Source organism: Tamandua tetradactyla, chromosome 17 (genome assembly GCF_023851605.1).
Source record: "Tamandua tetradactyla isolate mTamTet1 chromosome 17, mTamTet1.pri, whole genome shotgun sequence".
Taxonomy (NCBI): domain Eukaryota; kingdom Metazoa; phylum Chordata; class Mammalia; order Pilosa; family Myrmecophagidae; genus Tamandua; species Tamandua tetradactyla.
This window is the reverse complement of record NC_135343.1, coordinates 2,701,012-2,720,079: the sequence shown is the minus strand read 5'-3', so window position 1 is coordinate 2,720,079 and position 19,068 is coordinate 2,701,012. Positions and strand designations below refer to the sequence as shown.

Genomic DNA, 19,068 nt, shown 5'->3' with positions numbered 1-19,068 from the left:
TGACTTCCAGGCTCGGCCCAGTGGAGAGCTGCCCTGGGAAAAGTGTGTGGCTCAGGTAAACCACTGAACCTAGCGTGGAATTGTGTGTCTTGCCCTAGCTCGTACCTTTGCTCTAGAAACACTGTTTCCCGTGTGAGTGCTGCCGCTAGAGGGGGGATGTGTGGTCCTCCTTGTGTGTGCCGGGGGCTGGGGGGGGAGTGCTGCTGCACCTCCGCCAGTGCCCTCCCCCCCCCAGCAGCCTCTCCCCTTCCTCTGCCCTCAGAGCCCCTCACTCAGCCTAGAGGAGGCCTGAGGACTGGAGTGGGGCGTGGAAGGGCCGTGGCTGCCTGTTATAAAACTTGTTATTTTAGTGGAAAATTACAACATTACGACTCTGCCTTTATTGTTGCAAGTGGTTCCTGGAGAGAACAGCCAGAATGTCCCCAGCCCCTGCCTGTGTCCTAGACAGAAGCCAGGCAGTAGTAGGAACCCCAAGGGTGGGGCGGATGACGGGCAGCAGGAAGGCCAGCCACACGGGGCCTGGAAGACGTGGAAAGACGCCGTGGGCTCGTGGGCCCCTGCAGGGGTTTCAGCGTTGTCTCCTGGAGGCTGTCGCAGATTCTTAGTGGTGCTGGGTGGTGGCTGGTGACCGTTGGTGGTTTAATGGGAAATGGACATCCGGAGTTGAGGTTTGATCCAGTTCATGGCCATGTAGTTCTAGAGAGAGGAGGTGACAGCGTTAGCCCTTGGGAGGCGTCTGGAGCCTCTCCCCAGAGTCGTCACAAGAGCCACCACATCCTTTGTCCCTGTCCCCAGGGTTGTCACTCACTGGCGCTGAATATATGAAGTTGAAGAGCATAACCACTAGAAACAGGATGACAAAGAAGCTTATGATTCTGAAGCGGTAGCGCTTGCAGACCGCAGCACAGAAGCTTTGCACAGGCGAGTGCAGCCAGATGAGGGAGTTCTCAGCACGACTGGCCACAGGCAGGAGAGATTCCAGGGAAGGGAGAGAAGGGGGAGCCTTCTGGTCAAGAACCCAGAACAAGGAGCTTTTTCAAAAGCCACTCCCACTCGGGACCCTCCCACCCAGTCCCTCGTCTCCCAGCTGTAATGGAGCATCGCTTTGGGGTGGCAGGAAGCAGGTAGCCCTTCCACTGGCAGCACCCCACCACTCAAAAGGAAGACCTGGTGCCTGTGCCCTGCAGGACCTTACAGGGGAGGGTGAAGTTTAGGGTATTGGTTGGGCTCCGCCCGGCCTCGCCCTGCCGGCTTAATTAAGGCCTCCTTCTGGGTCAGCACCTCCAGAGTCATCTTCACTTTACCCTAGAAACACCGTTGGCAGCGAGGCTGAGCTCAGCGCGTAGGAGTAAGGATAGTTTTAGGGCCTCTTCCCAGGACCCAGAGAGGGAAGGGGGGTTAATGAAGGTGCCCAGTCCAGCTCCTACCGACATGCGCCATTTGCCACCATCGAGGACCTGGCAAGGCCACCAGCCGGTTACTGTCTTCATTTTAAAGAGGGAGATATGCTTGGCCAGATAGAAGTAGGGCCACTTGGGGTTAGCGGCCATCATCTTGGTAGAGCATGTCTTGGCGTGCCGGGCAGGGAGGGGCATGTCCGACAAATCCAGCTCCAGGACCCCTGAGCCCAGAGACATGCCGTCAGCAAAGAGGAGCTCCCGCCTGCGGGCCCGGGTCCGAGCCCAGGCCAGCATCTCACCTAGGAAATCATCGCTGGAGAACAGGTCGTTGTCCCACACCTGGATGATGAGTCGGGCAGGGAACTTTGTCACTGTGGGGTCCAGGCTCCATATGTAGTCCTGGAGGACAGAAGAGCACATGCTGGCTTGCCTGCTTTGGGTTCCTGGTGGGCACCGTGGGGGGAGGAGCGGGTCGGTCGGGGGACCCAGCCCGAGGGCTGCCATGCCTCTGATGCCCTTGGGGAAGCCTGAGCTGTTCCACGTACTCCCGCCGCCCTCCGTCCCCTTGAGCATGTCACCTTCTGCTGCTGTATGCACACGTGCTCTGCTGCCAGGTAGTCCAAGGGGAAGATGAAGCGCCAGTTGAAGCTGCCCTCCCCAGTCATGGAGTGGTAGTGGATGTCTGTCCTCTGTATGTCCTCCTCCAGCCCGAACAGCCACCTGGGGCCAAAGGCCCTTGACCTAGGGCTCACGTGTAGCATCCCCAGCCCTAGGCTGAGCCCGGTGGGAGGGGCTGCCCAACACAAGCCAGGTGCAGGGGGGCTGGGGAGGCGTCTCCCCCAGGATTAGGGGGCCCCAACAGCATTGACAGAACTGGAGACCTGACAGGGTCTCTGCTGGGGCTCTGGTCCTCACCCTCACCCTTTGATGTAGATGTCGCTGGACTTCCCACCACTTAAATTGAAGTCCTTCAGGTCCACGTCCTCGGTTTTCCAGATGATGCAGCGCAGCTCATACCTGCAGCCATTGGGCTCGGGGATCGCGGAGGAAGGGCCCTGCTCCAGCCTCCCTCCACGCACACATTGGCTTTGCTGAATTGGGGTCGGTTTAGGGGAAGGGCCAGGATTTCCAGGGGAGGAAAGAGCAGCAGCTTGGTGGTGGGGACACGCGAGAACCGGGTCCCTCACTCACCTTTTAGGCTTTCTGGGGCTGATGTCGACTGGGGGGCCGGGACGCCCCAGCACCACGGGGAAGACGTCCACCCACAGCTGTACCTTTCCCTGGGTCAGGACGGGCCAGGGGGAAGGGCTGATGTCAACTGGGGGGCCGGGACGTCCCAGCACCACGGGGAAGACGTCCACCCACAGCTGCACATTCCCCTGGGCCGGGCCGGGGAGAGGGGCTGATGTCGACTGGGGGGCCAGGACGCCCCAGCACCACGGGGAAGACATCCACCCACAGCTGCACCTTTCCCTGGGTTGGGATGGGTTAGCTTGGGCGGGGGGTGTGGGCAGCCTCTGTCCTCAGCGTGGGGGCTCAGGCTTAATGCTTTTCTGAGCCCACACTCCCACCTGTGCCCCCAGCCACCCTCCCAGCACCCACGAGGTGGCATGGCCTCCCCACCCACCCACCCAGCTTCCCATTTTTCTTTTTGTGGTTGGGAGAATAGTACAGTGCAATTGGCGTGAGGTGTGGGTGGCATAGAGGCTGAGAACCTTGGTGTTCGGATCTGGAGGGCCATTGCCACTTAAGACAGAGCTCCAGAAGGGGATGGAGGTGTCCCTTGTTGGATGGTGTGGTGGCCCTAAGGAAGAGTGGAGTAGGTGACCAGTCCAGACTCTGGGTCGGTTTGTGTTGTATGACCACAACCTAAGATGTGGACAAAGGGGGTAGGGATGCGAGGGTAGTGCAGTGGTAGAATTCTTGCCTGCCATATGGGACACCCGGGTTTGATTCCTGGTCCATGCACATCCCAAACAAGCAAAACAGAAAAGAAAAATTTCAAAAATTGGTGCTGCAATAACGGGATACTCTGGAAAAGAATGGAATGTGACCCCACTGTACTGCCCACAAAAAGGAAAAAAAAATGTGCCAAAGGTCTAGGGCGAGGGAGAGGAACTGCCAGTGCAAGTAGATAAATGGGTTTTTTCCTTCCATCTCCCTGCCCTAACTGTACTCCGGTTTGAGAAGACAGGTTTCACAGAAATGGATTAGAAGGATGCTTGGGAGAGGAGAGGACAGTGCCAGCTGGGAGGGGTCTGGAGGATGGGCCTCTGCTAGCATGTCTGGGGGAATCTGCCTGCCGCACCCCTCCTGGAGACTAGGGGAGTTCCCCAGACACCAGTGTATCATGGTGCGTCTCCAGCTCCAGAGTTCTCTGGCGTACGCGTGACATCGCAGGACTGACGAGCAGAACCTGCCTGCGGCCTCACATGTAGGTCCTTAGGGACTGCTCGGCCTCTCCCGTCCCAGCCCTTCCCCGGCCTCACACCTGGTCGATGCCCGGCTGGCTGTCGCTGTACAGCGTGCGCGTCTCCACGTGCTCGGGGACCAGCCCCTGGAGGTGCAGGACGTGCAGCGCCAGGCGTTCCTTGTTGGGCCCCAAGTTCTGAGCAGTAGGGGGCTTGGGCTCTGGGTGGAGGGAGGGATGGAAGGAAGAGATCACGGACATTGGCCTTCCCATTTCCCCCTCGGCCCGGGCAGTGCACATGAGGACCCTCTGGAAAAGGAAAGGAGAAGGGGCACAGGGCGCCCTCCGGCTCAGGGAGTCTTTCCTTGTCTTGCCCCTCCCCCCACAGTGACTGCTCTTCCATCCTGGAGACCTCACTGCTTCCAGAGGCCTGTGTCTGCCAGTGTGAGCTGTGCTGCTCACCAAATCTCTGCAACTTGAAGTTTTTCCCGTTGTAAAGAACAGAGTCATCCTTTATGTTGAACAGAGGTGGGGGCAGCCCCTTCCGCTTGGCATAACGTTCCAGGAGGCGGCTTGGGGACATCTGGTCCCGCCACCGGAAGGGCCCTGACCTGTGGGGAGGTGCGAGAGAGGAGGAGGGAGCATGGGTCCTGTCTGCTTTGGGCTGCAGGATGTCTGCAGTGGTATGGTCCCCAGCCTGAGGTGCAGGCCCACTCACAGGCAGTAGGATTTGGAGAGCCCACAACGAGCTCCAAAGCCAGACAGGAGTCGGTTTTCGAGGTCAATGACTGTAGTTCCAATCTTATCGTCAGGTGAAAACAGGTCAAAGTCATACAGCTGGATCTCCAGGTCCTTCTCCAGAGGGATGGTGCATTGCAACTCAAACATCCTGGGGGCGAGGGTGGCATCTGCAGGCCCCCTGTTGTCCCTGTGCCTCTGTCTCCAGTAGCTCAGCCTCACAGGCCCTGCTCTACCCCCTTGTTTGTGCGTGGTGACTGCAGAACAGCTGTGTCCCCCCAAAACCGTCCCCCGCTTAAGGCCGGCCCTTCCCAAGCAGAGGGTACGAGGGAGAGGAAGGGGGGACATATGCTTCCTGTGCCCACTGAGCGCCCAGAGTGTGAACCCTGGGCTGGGGATCGGGAGGCTGGAGGGGAAGGCGGGCCTGGGGCTGCGGGCTTGGGGAGCTGGCCTGGCTCACGTGCCAAAGATAGGGTCCAGGGTGTTGGGCTGGTACAGGTCGCGATTGCCAAGCGTATTCTCCCCCAGTTTCAGGATCACATAAGGGTCACACTGGAGACAGGAAGTGGTCAGAGAGAGCGGGAGGAGATTGTGTCCCATGAGGGAGCCGGGCAGGTGTGAGAGCCCGGCAGGTGTGGGAATCGGGCAGGTGTGAGAGCCCGGCAGGTGTGGGAATCGGGCAGGTGTGGGAATCGGGCAGGTGTGGGAATCGGGCAGGTGTGGGAGCCCGGCAGGTGTGGGAGCCGGGCAGGTGTGGGAGCCCGGCAGGTGTGGGAGCTCACCAGGCCGTTGTAGTCCTGAGGCTGCAGGTTGAAGGCTCGCACCAGGTACACCCGCACCACGCACTGCTGGGGGAGGCTATCCCTGTTGGGCCAGGCCAGGAACTGGCGGGGCGGCTTGAGGGCTTTGGGGTCCTCAGGGAATGGGTAGACACGGAAAAGGCCCTGCAGGAGTTGGGGACGGGAGCTGGACCCCCAAGCTCCAGCCTGGCTTGGAGGAGGGCTTGGCCGAGGTGGCAGGGGCAGCAGGCAGTGGAAGGGCAGCAGGGGTGCCGGGCCGGACAGCAGTCCTCTGCCCCGACCCATCCCTTCAGGTTTGAACTTGTCCCTGGAGGTGCTGGGGCCTGGGGAGAGCTCCCGGGACAGAGCCACAGGCCCTCCCAGCATAAGGGCAGGGAACTCTGAAGCCCACAAGGCCAGCCCCTGCTGAAGAGAAGGGGCCCAGGGGACAGGGGCAGCTCAGCGGGGGCAGACCTGCACCTTGAACTCCCCCACCACAGGGCTGTCCAGCATGGGCTGCTCCTGGTAGAGCCTGAAGGTCTGGCAGAAGTCCTGCAAGCCCTGGAACGCGGGCACGGCCTCCAGCTCACAGTCGTACACCTGCGGGATGGTGGGGGACCCCCTCAGGAATGGGGCTGAGGGGCCCAGTCAGTGGCCCATGGGGCAGCCCTGGGGGCCGCCAGGGTGCTGCTGATGACAGGTCGCGGAGGAGGCGTTGTCCCCTCCCCCACCGTGCTGCCACGCCTAGGGCCACGACCTTGAGAGTGTGGTAGTCTCTGTCCTTGTACTTCAGGGATTGGGGAGCGTCTCCCGTGGCCCAGAACAGCTTGCTCCACCAGTCCACGTCGTGCTCAAATTCGTCCTGGCAGAGGGGAAGCCGTTTTGGGTCTGTGCATGGCCACCTCCCTCTGCCCGGGCTTCTGCTGCCTCCCGCCCCCGGCCCAGACCGAGCCTGCGTCACCTCGGCTTTGCTGGACTTGAACCAGAATGTCTGGTGGAGCAAACCTAGGAGCTGAGAGAGGAGAGGCGGGAGGAAGGCGAGGCCCCGACTCGCTCACCAGCTCTGGCTCCCAGAGAGGAAAGGGGTCGGGACTGGTCTTCCTTGCCCATCACAGACTCCTGGCATGGGGTTGGGGCCAACCTTGCCTCCGGGCATGGACTGGACTTGTAAGTGGCTGGGAAGCGTGGAACCTCCAGCCCCAGCCAGGCCTCCTCGAGTCAGAACCTGCTGTTACCCAGATGCCTAGGTGGTCCCGTGCATCCGGGTCGGACAGGTGCTTCCCTGGAGCAGGTCTGGGTTTGGAAGCTCATTGGAAACACCCACCTGGGTGGAGGGTGTGAAAAAACAGCTGATGTCCTAGGCCCGCCCCCAATAGTTCTGCCACCCTGGGTCCGACGCGACATGGCCACCGGGTTTTCGTGCAGTCCGGCTTGAGAGCCCTGGGGTGCAGCTGTCAGAATCCCTCCTGGGGGATAGGAGCTGTTTGAGGAAGTGAGGCTTGGGGTCGACACTCACCTCGTGCTGCTTCTTTGCAGGCAGCTCTGTGTGGAGGAAACCAGCACACAGAGGGAGAAGGTGAGGTGGGGTACACCAGCCCCACGCCAGGTCGGGCCTGGAGGGGAGACCTGGGGGAAGGCGGGCAGAGGGGACACACCTGGCAGTGGCAGGGGCGCGTGATCCGCCCAGGGGTCACAGAGGTAGGGCCGCAGGGAGCTGATGCTGGCCTGGCCCACCACGGCCTGCTGGCCGAAGTCCCGCTGGTCCAGCACCTTCAGCACGAGGGGCAGCGCGTACGCCTCCTCCAGCGGCATGAACTGCGGCCAGAGCTGGGGTGAGCCTCCCCAGGGCAGGGCCGCCTGCCCCACCCGCCCACTCGCCTGGGGCCACTTGCCAGGGTGAAAAAGAGGGTGGGCTGGGGGAAGTTGGGGTTGCTCTGGAAGTCCACAATGGCCCCTGTGCGCAGAGACTCCTCCCCACATTCCACCAGGAGCTGGGGGCAGCGCGCCTTCTTCAGGTTCCGAAGGCCCCAGACCAGAATCTGCCAGGACAGGGGGAGGGCAGGGGGAGGGCCAGGCAGCGACCCCCTGATGGGGTCCTGGCCAGGGTGGGGCAGCAAGTGCCACAGGAGCGGGTAGTGCCCCAGCCATCTAGCTCATGGCTGAGCGTGCCCCCCAAACTCTGTAGCCCCCCAGCAGCCCAGCACACCCCCAGGACCCCCTCTCCATCCCCAGGCATGAGCCAGCCAAGCCGCCTGCTCTGACTCCCAGCATCCCGGGGTGCCCTGACCCTCTTGTGCTCTTTGCTACGTTGTTGGCAGGGCACGCTCGAGAGAGCGAGAGGAGGGACAGCCCCTTGGTCCCTGTGTCCCGGCGTGCCACGTGCTGGCCCGTGAGCCTCTGAGAAGCGGCCCTACTGCGCAGGGTCACCGGAGGCGCGACCCCTTTGTACGCTGCCCACTGTGGAGATTTACATTAAAACATTCTGAAATAACTTCACGTCTCTCCTGTTTTCCTCCACTGCCCCATAGTAGCTTCTTTGGGCCTGAGTTTGGGATCAGGCGCCCGCGTGCTGTGGGTGAGTCCAGGGCCGCCCCTCGCGCCCTCACCTCGATGGCCATCTTCCTCAGTGTGGGCTGGATGTCCCTGGGCAGCGTGCGGACCCCGTTCCTCCAGGGCACGCTCAAGATGGGCGGCCTCGCCTCTCTCAGACTCTGGGGGGCGGGGCAGGGAGCGTCGGTCCCTGCAGGGGGTGCTGTGCCCCTGCCCCCCGCCCAACAGGTTCCCAAGGGTGGGGTTGGGGAAGGCTGGCTGCGGGGTCGGGGCCGGCCCTGGCCTACCAGTACCTGCGTTTCAAGGATCAGCTCACAGGATGCCAAGATCTCGCCCTCCTCCTCCCCCAACCCTTTCACAAGGGGATGCCACCGCAGCGGGGGCACAGTCCGGTTCTGGAGATCCAGCCAGACCGCTGGGGACCACGTGCTCCGTCCCCACAGGCTCTCCTTGCCCTGGAAGAGAATGGACGTTTGCACGCCAGGGGCCCAGGCTGGCGGGCCGTCCTCTCCGCTGGCCTCTGCAGTGGCATCTGTGCCGCCCGGGCCCTCGCAGGCGTTTTCCTTTGAAATGTGCGCTGGGAGGCAGGTCCTTTGCCTTACCTGTGAGTCCCGCTGCCACAGTTCCAGCACCACAGCGGGTGGGCTCTCTCGGGTGTCCACGGGGCTCTCGTACAGGAGGAGGTGCTGGAAGACCAGCGTCTGGTCCCACGTGGGGGCTGGGGAGCTCCTCTGGGCCTGGGTGCACTGGCTGTGGTGCAGGAAGAAGGCGCGGACGAAGGGCCCTGGGGGCAGGGGGTCCTGCCATCAAGCCGCTCCAGACCAGACAGATGCCCAGGGGCCCAGGCCTGGCCACCACAGCTGCCGGCTGCCCAGAAGCCCTCGGTGCTAGCTGCCTGGACCGTGGTGCCCTCCCACTGACTTCAGCTGACCCTGGCCGAGGCCTGGCTTCACGGGCATGGAGGGCTGGTGGCATCCCTGCAGGACCCTGGGGGGTTCCAGGCTCCGCTGGCTACCCCTTCACGGGCTGGTGACGCCCGATGGACTCAGCTCCAGGAGACATCCTTAGAGCCAACCAGGGGTGGTCTCCACCTAAAACCTGCAGGAGCTCTGCTCTCCCAGGGTTGCCACCTCCCCCCGCCTTCCCCACCCTTGGGGGTCTGTGTCTGCTCCTCAGTGTCCCCCTCTCCTAGGCCCAGCTAAGCCATCACCCCTGGGGGAGGCCTCCCCAACGCTGTGGCATCGGGGACACACCTCACGAGCAGCCCCTCCTTATGTTCTTTATTTTTGTGTCTTATCCCCAAAGCTGGGCTATGAGGCATCTAGGAGAGGGGTCTGCATCCTTGTCACCCTCTCCCTTGCCTTGTCCTTGACCCGGCCCCAGCCTTGGGGACGAGGGGCCGCCGGCTGCCTACCCTGGAACGTCAGGATCCGGTGGGACATCAGGTTTCGGGCCTGGTAGACGTAGCAGAAGAGCTGGTAGTAGTGGGGCTCTGGGTAGGAGAGGGGTCCGTATCCATGCCCTGTCCCCAGGGCCCCACGGGCTGCCCTCCCGGCCCCGGGCACCGCTCACTGCTGAAGGCGCAGTAGATGAAGGGCAGGTCGGGCGGCCGCGCGCTCTGCAGAGCTCTCTTCCAGAAGTCCGAGCTCAGCCTGCTCCAGCTCAGAAAGGACGCCGGCTGCTCTTCCCTCTCCTTCTTCTTAGCCTGCTGTTTCAGATCGAGGTCCTGGCCCGGGATGGAGGCCCCCTGAGGCTCTGGGGTGCGTTCCCTGCCTCCTCTGGCCCGGCCGGACCCGCGCCCCCTTCCCGCAGAGACGCTGCCGTCCGGGCCCAGGCCGGGAAGCGGGACGATTACCAGGGAGCCCTCCAGGAGGAAGATGGGCGCCACACCCTTGTCCTTGCTGGGGACCAGCCTGCGGTGCCAGCAGCGGCGGCGGAAGCGGCTCCCGGGCTGAGGGTTCAGGTGGAACTTGGAGCCGAAGGTGCCATACTCCCAGCCCTCGCCCTCGCCCTCGGGCAGGCCGGCCTCGTGCTGCGGGGAGGACAGCCGCGTCCTGCGTCCCGCCCCTCCGCGGCTCGAGCCGGCCCCCCACCCGTAGGTCGCGGCCAGGCCCCCGCCGGGCGGCCCCTCACCAGCCGCAGGAAGGACAGGGTTTCCTGCTCGCCGCCCGGCCTCTGCGGGCTGCGGAGCCGCAGACGCACCCAGCGCCGGCGCCGGCACGAGTAGTAGGTCTTCTCCACCGGGTTCCAGACCCGCGGCTGCCCCGACGGCGGGAGGCCCACGCCGTACTCCCAGCCTGCGGGGCCCAAAGGGGCAGCGGCTGCCCTCCCGGCCGGGCCTCTGCGCCCGGGGTCTCTCATGGGAAGGAAGATCTGGGCGGCGAGGAGCTGGCCAGGGCCAGAGCTTGGCCCTTGTCCCCCCCCCCCCCACTCTTCACCGCCCAGGCCCCGGCGCCCACTCCCGGCCATCGCTGAGCCTTCCTCGGGGCAGGGCCCCGACAACCTGGGGGCCAGAGTCGATGGAAAGGTGGGGGCACCCAGCTCTGCAGAGGCCAAAGTCAGACCCCTCCCAGCCGGGAGCACCCGCCCGCTGGGACCCGCCTGGCCCGTGCCTGCGGGACGGACCCTCGTTGTCCACCGCGTGGTTGAGCTCCACTGTCCAGTTCTCCTTGACGTGCCAGCCCTCGGGGCACGACACGTCCTCCCGCGCCTGCACGGGCTGCCCGCTCTGTGGGTGGAGAGGGGTGGGGCGTCCGGCGGGCACGAGGTCCGCCCACGTGCTCACCCAGTTTTACTGCCCTGCTTTTTTTACTTTCTGAGACATGCAGAGAATGTTCACGTATCACGCATGTTGTTAATACTTATTTTTCCTTGTGGAACAGAGACAGAGAGCATTGCGAGCAGGGGTCTTAGGGCTCAGGGCCTTCGCCCAGCGTCTAGTACGCAGCTGGCTGCTCAGTAAGGATTTTTCCTGCTCCTCGGGTGCCAGGTTTGGGTACAGTAAATCATCAGTTAGCTTTTACATAGGTGCCATTTTTTGACTGTTGTTATATCACACGTTCGTCAATCAAGGATTTCAATGCATTTTGGGTTGATTTACTCAGTTATCTCTAGAGGCCTTCCACAGCAGAACAGTATTCTTATTGGAAGTCCCTAGAGACAAGCAATTCCAGCGCACCAAGAGTAGGACAGGGCCAGGGAGATGGGAAACCGTAGCCACCATCTAGGGAAACTGTATTTCTCCATTAAACCCCTTTACAAGCAGGATCCCCATTTGCTTCCGAGTGGTGCTCTCACCAGGCCCTCCAGGCATGGACAGCCCCAGAGGAGCCCAGGCCGACCTGGAGAGGTCACGCTGTCATGAATGGGCAGGTTGCATGAGCAGGTGTGCGGGCAGGTATGTGCGGGCAGGAGTGTGCAGGCAGGTGTGCGCGGGCAGGTGTGCGCGGGCAAGTGTGCACGCGCTTTGCAGAGGTCCCCAGACCTGCGAGTGCCCAGGGCAGGCTCTGGCAGCCAGGGCACGAGGGTCACTGGAGCTAAGGTCTCCAAAGTCGCCGGGCCCTGGGCCCTGGGCTCAGAGCTTCTTCAGCACCCTGCCTTGCTTTTTTGAACTTGAAATAATTGGGTTTTAGAAGGGAAACTCTCTCTAACGCAGTGTACGTGGAAAGTTGGCGGCACTGCCATAAGTGGACATAAGCGTCATCGTTACTCTGAAAACCCAACGGTGTGAAGCCCAGCCCCGAGCCCGCACCCAATCCTCATCACAAAGGGCGGCCCATGCACCGTGGAGGGGCTTCGCACCCCCTGCCAGCTTGCAGACTCAGAGGTTCATCCCCCGAATCGCTAGCCACAGATCTGGGGCTCCCAGACCCCGCAGGGAGAGCCCCCTCCAACACCCCAGGAAGACCCCCTGGGCAGGGCAGGGAGGGGGTCCACCAGCCTCAAAGGGGGATTCTCCCCTGGGAAGGAAACGGTGCCCCCCGGGGCTCCCTCCCAGCCTCCCGGGGCCGGCCCCCGAGGTCCCCGCCGCACCCAGGGCGTCCCGCTCACCGCGTCGGTGTTGGGGACGGCGGCAGGCACCCAGGCCCCCGCGGGGCCCCGGTGCTGGTTCTCGTACACCTCCTCCAGCACCTGGCTCCGGGTGACATCCACGTCCAGGAGGAGCCTGGGGGGCGAGACCCAGTCACAGGCCCCGGGTACCCCATACCGCAGCACCCACTCTGGGGGACTGCCCGGGTGGGAAGGCACCCTGCCCACAGCCTCACCTCCTCTGGGGCTCCACTATCCAGTTCCCATGCCAGCGCCAGCCGGGCGGCTCCCTGAAATCCTGCTTGGGGAGGCTCGTGTGCCCAATGACGTCAGAGAACGGGGGGCAGCGGGACAGGCCCTGCTGCCCCCACTGGTCTCTGTACTTGGCCTGGTTCTCATACTTGGGGGGAGGGGGGGCGGGACCGTCAGTGCGTGCCTTTGCTGCCCCCCTGCACCCTCCCCCCACCCCCCGCTGCTCCCTGAACCCCACCCCGGAACCCCGGCCCGGACGTGTCCAGCATGACACACGACATGCAAATGATGCCAGTCTCCACGTCAGCAAACTAAAGTCTGAGACTCAAAATTTATCTCCCCTCCTCCCTCACAGCCCCCGCCCACAGCTGCCCCCCGAGTTCACGCTTCTGCCGCAGATGCTTCTGGGGGACAGAGACTGTCCTGGGCCCCCTCCCCGGGGTGGCCAGGCGGCCCTGGGCAAGTCCAGCTGGGATCTCGGGGGTCTCGGGTCACCCTCACACTCCCATTAAGCTCCATCGGGAACGAGGGGACACCCCTTGTGTGGCCCACACGCCTGCGGCTTGTCCCCGGGGGCCCCGCACGGCTCACCGTCTCTGCGTACACTGCCACGTGGCCCTGGTGGAACAGCTTGAGGTTCCGGCTGTGGCTGACGTTGCCCAGCCACATGCAGACCCGGAGGTGGGCAGGGAACATGTCCTTTGGGCCCTCGCCCTCAGGGTGCTGCACAGAGGCAGGGTGGTCTCTCAGGGTGCGGCCTCCCAGGGGAGGGTGGGGGAGGGAGGGGCACACACATCCGGAATGGCTGTGCCCGCCCCCCACCCCCCAGGCGCCGGGTGCTGGAGCCCACAGTCCCTGCCTGCAGGGTGCACAGTGCTGGGGGCTGAAGCTGGGGGCCGTGATGACACCTGGGGACCCCCTGCACAACACCGGAGGGGGGGCATGCCAGCTGGGGAGGAGCAGCGACAGGGCATTAGCAATTGAGACAGTTGCCACCACTGACCACCTGCTAGGGCACGGGGCGCCACGGTAACCAGGCCGAGCGTCCCTGCAGTAGCCCCCCACCAGGAGAGGGCCCCCCCCTCCCACTCCACATAGGGGCCAACGGTGGCGCACAATTCAGGCATGGGCCTGAGGCCACTCGAGCCAGCGAGGGGCAGAGCTAGGGTCCAGGTCTCAGAGCCCTTGGAGGAGGGGGACAGCTGGGGAGGGGAGTGGAGCCAGAGAGGCAGCTGCACTGGTGGGAAGGGGACAGGGGCCGCCCAGAGGGGCGATTATTAAGAGCACCTGGGACCCCCAAAAGCCTCTGGGGGCGGGGGTGGGGAGGAGGGTCCCGCCTGCCTCTGGAGGACTGAATGAGGAGCTGGAAGCGGGAGGGTGCCCCTCCGCCCCACTGGTGACCTGTTTCTGGCACAACCTTGGAGGTCACTGGATATTCTGCATGTCGCCCAGCCAAGGTGAGAGGGGCCCACAAAGGCCTGTGTCGAGTGGGGACGGTGGGCACTTGCCAGGGGGAGGGGCTCGCGGCTGCCTCCCCCACCCCCACCCCCGGTAAGGTCCTGCCCTCGGGGGGCCCCCCACCTGCAGGAACAGCGTCTGGGGCTTCCCGCAGAAGCGGCCCGAGTGCAGGGGCCCCTCCTGGGAGAAGAGCACTGAGTGCGCCGGCACCTGCGCGAAGGCCACGCGCTGCTCGCGACACAGCAGCCACACGGTCACGTCGGGGAGGCTGACCTGCGGCTGCGGGCGGGTGGCGTCAGGGCCCGCGCCACTCCAGCCCCGGACACCCACCCCGGATACTCGCTCCACCCGAGCCCCTGCGCGCCAGCACCCACCTCCGGGAGCACGGAGGACAGGCGGAAGAGCCAGCCCTCGGCCGTGGCCACCATGTCCTCGGCCTTGGCCTCCTTGGCCTTGGCGGCCAGCTCCTGCAGGACGAGGCTCCGCAGCTGCCAGCGCTGCTTGTCCAGCTCGGTGGCTCGGGGCTCGTTGGTCAGGCAGGGCAGGGGGCGCCTGCAGGGGACAGAGGCGCCCGGGCCTGTTCCCTCAACCCTCGCCACCTCCAAGGCGCCCTCTTCTCTGCACCCTGCTGCCCAGCCCACTGAAGGCCGGACTCCCCGCCCCCTGGAAGCCACGCCCACCGCCGGCCTGGGCCCCGCCCCTTGTTAGGAGCTCCGCCCCCCACGGCCTCTCTTCCCTGGCGCCCCCTCTCCCAGCTGGGGTCCGCACAGTGGCCAGGCCTGCTCGAACGGCCTCCCCGTGGAGAAGGCACACTGGGGGGCGCGGAGAGGCAGAGGTGGGGTCCAGGTGGGGTGCGGGGCCGGGAAACCCTTCTGCGGAGGGGTGCAGGGCACACGGGGAAAGGGGTGGAGCTGGGACCTGGGAGGGCTCGTGTGGAAACCCGGGGAGCGGTCTTGGTGGGGGTCTTAGGGGACCTGGGGAGGGGGACGGCCGGAAGGGTGCTAGGCCGGGTAGCAGGGCCCTTCCCGGGGTCGGAGAAAGGCGGCTGTGCCTTCCAGCCGGCCGGGAGCACAAGGGCTGCGAGGGGCCTGGCCTGAGCCCTGCTCGCGCCCAGCAAGCCCCCACCCCCGCCCCCAGCGATCCCCCACCCCCACCCCCGCCCGCCGCCCCTACTTGCAGTCCTCCCTCAGCTCCCTCAGCAACTTGCTCCACTGGGGCAGCAGAGCTGGGTCGTTTGGGTTCCGCATGGATTTCAGGGTGACCAGGTTGGCTTTCTGCCCGCAGGAAGGAAGCAGCAGAGAAGGGACATCAGCACAGCACCAGCCCTAGGTGGTGTCGCTCAGGACGGGGCTGGGGGTGGGGGGGACCTTGGAGGGGTAGGCTGGCCATGTCAGTCCAAGACTGTCACCTGCCCTTGCAAGGCTGGGACCCCCACTCACCCTGCCGGCTACCTAACAGGAGCTGTGGGTGACAGGGAGGGGCCAGGAGGGGTGGGGCTGTTGGTGGGAGAAAGTCCCACCTAAAGCTGTGTAGAGGTTCCCCAAGGCCTACCCCCTTTCACAGGCTCTGAGAGCCTTTGTGATCTGACCCCTCCAGTTAACCTCGGTGCCCACCTCCCTGCCTTGAACCTAAAGTACTGGCACATGGCTATGGCTTCACACATGTCATTCCCTTCTTTCCCTGACTCCACCCCCCCCCCGGGAAAACCCCTACTCATTCTTCAAAACCCTGCTCAATTGACCCCTGTCTTGTAAACGCCTCTCCTCTGACTAGTCTCTCTTCCTCTCCCCCTTCACCACCTCCAATTTCCTGGACCCTATAGCCCAGGATACCCGTCTCCCCGGCTGCCCTAATGGCATTGCATGGCACTGTCTGTGTCTCCAGCTTGCGCAGGTGATGAGGACACTGGCTGTCTTACTCAGCTTTGTGTCCTCAGAACCTAGGCCTGGACATGTTGCAGTTAGCAGGGACGGCGCAAATGAGCTCGGGGACCTGCTTCCTGCGGCTGCAGGTCAAGGTCCTGGATGGGCTGTCTCTGCCCCTCCCCCTCCCCGCCATCCCGCCGGTGGCCCTCACTAGGCGATCCCGGGCGAGGTGGAGGAGGTTGAGGCAGTTCATGCGGAAGCTGACGTCCTCCCAGTACGAGGTCACGGCCACGACGGGCTTCGTATTGTACCAGGGCACGTAGTAATAGATGTTCCCTGAGAGGGACACAGAGGGGCACTGAGGACCCGGGGGCACCCAACAGACATGCTGCTCGGTGCCCCAAGCTGCAGGCAGCCTCCCAAAGCCCCCCTGTGCGGGTGGGGAAACTGAGGCTGGAGCTGGGAGGACACCCGCTCCAGAGCCGGTGGGCAGCTCGGTAGGGAAGGCGTGTGTCCCAGGGTCTGGGCGGTCTCCAAGACAGAGGAGGAGTGGGCCCTGGGGCCAGGGGGACAGGCTTGGTTTGGTGCCGGGGGGGGGGGGGGGCAGACATTAAAATAAAGGGCGTGCCAGCGCAGAGGGGCTGGGTGGGGGCAAATGGGGATAAAGCCAGCGGGGGGTACGGCAGACTGCATCCCCTGCCGATTTTCCGTAGGGAACGGGCGGGAAGCTAGACGGAATGTAACATGTCTCAAAAGGACATGTGCTGAGTTGTCATGAAGCGAAGAAATCCACAGAAGCCAAAAATACGATAAAAGCAGAAAAAGCCAAGCTGAGCTTTGTCCTCCAGGTGTCTGGCAAATTTTGGAGAACTTGTCTTTGGCAATTTCAGGGGGTCAGGGGGCAGGAGAGGACGTGTAGTGCCACCCACAGTGGGCAGACTTACAGGGGACCCCCAGACAAAGCTGACTCCCTGAAACCCAAGTCCTCAGGCCCATGAGAAATAATCCAGCACACAGAAGAGGACAGTGAGCAAACTTGTCTGTCTCCAGCGTGGTGCTGGAAGGGGGAGAAATTCTTCCCCCAGATTTGACACGGGTGGGCTGCCCAAAGGCTCGCATCCTGAGTTCCTGCCCCTGGGGCGCTGGTGCCCCAAGTCCTGGACCCAGAGCTGCCGTGTGGGTGCATTTGCTTTGTGACAATTCTTTGAGCTGTACACTCTGGCTTGGGTACGTTTGAATGCACAAAAGCTTACTTAACAAGTAGTGGGGGGGGGGTGCAAGGGTGGTTCAGCGGTAGGATTCTCCCCTGCCATGCAGGAGACCCGGGTTTGATTCCTGGCCTGTGCACTTCCCAAACAAACAAGCAAGCAAAGAAAAGAAGGAAAAACAAACAAAAATTCAACAAATGGTGCTGCAATAATGGGATACTCACATGGAAAAAGAATGAAATGTGACCCCTGGTGTATAGCACACAGAAAAAAAAAAAGAGGAGTGGGGGACAGATGAAATAAAGGTGTAAAATGCAGCATGTCACACTGAAGAAGGTCATGGGGGAAGGAGCAGGGGCGGGCAAGCCGGGCAGGGAGCTGTGGTTCTAAGGAGAATGCTTTCTGCAGACCTCTCTGAGAAGACCTGGAAGGCATGGGCCAGACCCCAGACCGGGAGTGACAGGAAGAAAAACGGGGGAGAGACTAGAATTACGAAGGCCGCACAGGAGACAGAGGGAGTTCCAGAAGGGAGGTGAGAGCGAGCTGGAAGAGGCCATCTTCAGAGAGAAAATGGCTTGTGGTTTTCCAGGACCATGGGGGGTCTCCAGCTTCAGATTCCAGGTCGGGACCCCGGGACCGGGCGCATCGGTAGGATGGCGGGCAAGCAGAGAGCCGTGACCTGTCAGGTGTGAGCGGAGACCCCATCATTGGGATCTCCTCCCCACCCTGGACAGCACGTGATCGCAACACGGAGAAGGAAAGTAACTCCACTTCCAGCAAAACCAGGAGGGGGACAGAAACGCAGACTCGAAACCCACATGAATCTGGCTGAAGCAGCTGCCATCACCGTCCAAGCACCGACTGAAGCGCATATGGGAGCCCCTGCGGTCCGGACGGCTGGACCCTTGGTCTGGGGGAGCAGGCCCCCCAAAGAGCCACAAAATCGCCCCCTGGAGGAACTCGGGAGGCAGCAGGGGAGAGGCGGGCCAGCAGACAGAACCAACTTGGAAAGGAAGACGGCACAGGCAGCTGCCTGCTGCAGACAGTTCAGCGAGGGGCCCCGCAGGCTAGAAATAAGAGATGTCACCAAAGCGAAATGGAAATAAAGAGTCAAAATGAATCGGGGAGAAGACAGCTGTAGAAGACATGAGGATCATTAAACCCATGGTGGAGCCCAAAACAATGGGACACAATAAATATTTTAAAATGTAATTTAGAAAAGCTGGCATTGGGAAAGGGCTGTTCTTAAAATGAACAGTGCTGGAACAACTGGCTATCCAAAAGCAAATGAATTTAAAATGGTTCTTAGAGCAAAAACGATAAAACCTTTAGAAGAAAAAATACGAAAACGCATTTGTGACCTTGGATTAGGCAAAGAGCTCTTAAATATTTCATCATAAAAGAAAATATATTAAAAATTTTATGACCATTAAGGACATGAAAAGACAAGCCACAGACAATTTGCAAATCATAGATCTGTTAAAGGATTTGTATCCAAGATGTAGTAAAAAATCTCACCACTCAATAACCAGAAAAACAATTCTATTAAAACATGGGCAAAGGAACTCATAGATATTTCTCAAAAGATGCACAAATGGCCGATAAGCCCACGTGAAAGTTTTCTCAACATCATTAGCCATCAGGGAATTGCAAATTAAAACCACAATGAGACATTAGTACACGGCCACTGTAATAACTGTAATAAAAAAGGCAGATTATGACAAATGTTGGTTAGGGTGTGGGGACATGGGGACCGTTGTGCATTGCGGGGAGAAAGCAAAATGGCACAGCTACTTTGGAAAACGTTTGGCAGTTCCTCAATCTTTTTTCTTTTTTTTGCTTTTGAGTCATAATTTACAAGGTCTTTTGCTTTCCAAAAGCAAAAAAAAGAAAAAAGATTGAGTACATTAAAAAAAAATCCAAAAGTTTAATACCAGATTTTGTCCCATTGCCAGTGGGAGTGTGAATTGGTCCAGCCCTTTATGGGGAAGGGATTGAAAGGAGAGGGTGTGTTGGAAGCGCCAAGAGAACAAAATGAGGGCCCTGAGGCATCAGGAGCAGCAGGAGAAAGCTACAGGCCGGGGCGGGACCTGGGGGGTGCTGCTGTCCACCAAGACTCAGGGGCACAGATGCAGCCAGAGGCTGGGGTGCTGCACAGCGCGCTGAGCCCCCAAGGAGGGAGTGTCTGACCAGCAGGGGACTCCAGAAACAAAGAGCAAGTGAGGACCACTGCATGTCCCCCCCCACCCCGCCTCTCCCCCATCCGCTGGCAAGGGCAGCTGGGAGATGTAGTTTGCAGGCGTCCAGCCCCGAGGTCCCAGCAGAGCAGGGAGGGCCTCAGTGCAGCTGCTGAAGGGGCTGAGCCCAACAGAACGGCCA

At 62.0% G+C, this 19,068-nt stretch overlaps 1 protein-coding gene across 1 annotated transcript in view; it reads right to left on the bottom strand.

The window, feature by feature from the left end:
• Window positions 1–357: 357 nt before the first annotated feature.
• Window positions 358–19,068, bottom strand: part of FER1L5 (fer-1 like family member 5) — a 41,415-nt gene continuing 22,704 nt past the window's right edge. Inside the window, exons 20-53 of the mRNA XM_077134719.1 lie at window positions 15,693–15,817; window positions 14,790–14,890; window positions 13,991–14,168; window positions 13,740–13,895; window positions 12,750–12,881; window positions 12,143–12,306; window positions 11,928–12,042; window positions 10,503–10,605; window positions 10,011–10,174; window positions 9,733–9,909; window positions 9,450–9,603; window positions 9,292–9,369; window positions 8,480–8,661; window positions 8,171–8,332; window positions 7,934–8,038; window positions 7,220–7,366; window positions 6,983–7,142; window positions 6,688–6,869; window positions 6,289–6,339; window positions 6,085–6,189; window positions 5,808–5,927; window positions 5,331–5,492; window positions 5,009–5,100; window positions 4,529–4,699; window positions 4,273–4,421; window positions 3,892–4,031; window positions 2,592–2,680; window positions 2,322–2,417; window positions 1,979–2,120; window positions 1,700–1,799; window positions 1,428–1,621; window positions 1,196–1,305; window positions 809–956; window positions 358–696 (exon numbers count right to left, since the gene is read on the bottom strand). Of these exons, the coding sequence (XP_076990834.1) occupies window positions 640–696; window positions 809–956; window positions 1,196–1,305; window positions 1,428–1,621; window positions 1,700–1,799; window positions 1,979–2,120; window positions 2,322–2,417; window positions 2,592–2,680; window positions 3,892–4,031; window positions 4,273–4,421; window positions 4,529–4,699; window positions 5,009–5,100; window positions 5,331–5,492; window positions 5,808–5,927; window positions 6,085–6,189; window positions 6,289–6,339; window positions 6,688–6,869; window positions 6,983–7,142; window positions 7,220–7,366; window positions 7,934–8,038; window positions 8,171–8,332; window positions 8,480–8,661; window positions 9,292–9,369; window positions 9,450–9,603; window positions 9,733–9,909; window positions 10,011–10,174; window positions 10,503–10,605; window positions 11,928–12,042; window positions 12,143–12,306; window positions 12,750–12,881; window positions 13,740–13,895; window positions 13,991–14,168; window positions 14,790–14,890; window positions 15,693–15,817 (4,511 nt within the window). The 3' untranslated portion in view covers window positions 358–639. The remainder of the gene's footprint in view (window positions 697–808; window positions 957–1,195; window positions 1,306–1,427; window positions 1,622–1,699; window positions 1,800–1,978; window positions 2,121–2,321; window positions 2,418–2,591; window positions 2,681–3,891; window positions 4,032–4,272; window positions 4,422–4,528; window positions 4,700–5,008; window positions 5,101–5,330; window positions 5,493–5,807; window positions 5,928–6,084; window positions 6,190–6,288; window positions 6,340–6,687; window positions 6,870–6,982; window positions 7,143–7,219; window positions 7,367–7,933; window positions 8,039–8,170; window positions 8,333–8,479; window positions 8,662–9,291; window positions 9,370–9,449; window positions 9,604–9,732; window positions 9,910–10,010; window positions 10,175–10,502; window positions 10,606–11,927; window positions 12,043–12,142; window positions 12,307–12,749; window positions 12,882–13,739; window positions 13,896–13,990; window positions 14,169–14,789; window positions 14,891–15,692; window positions 15,818–19,068) is intronic.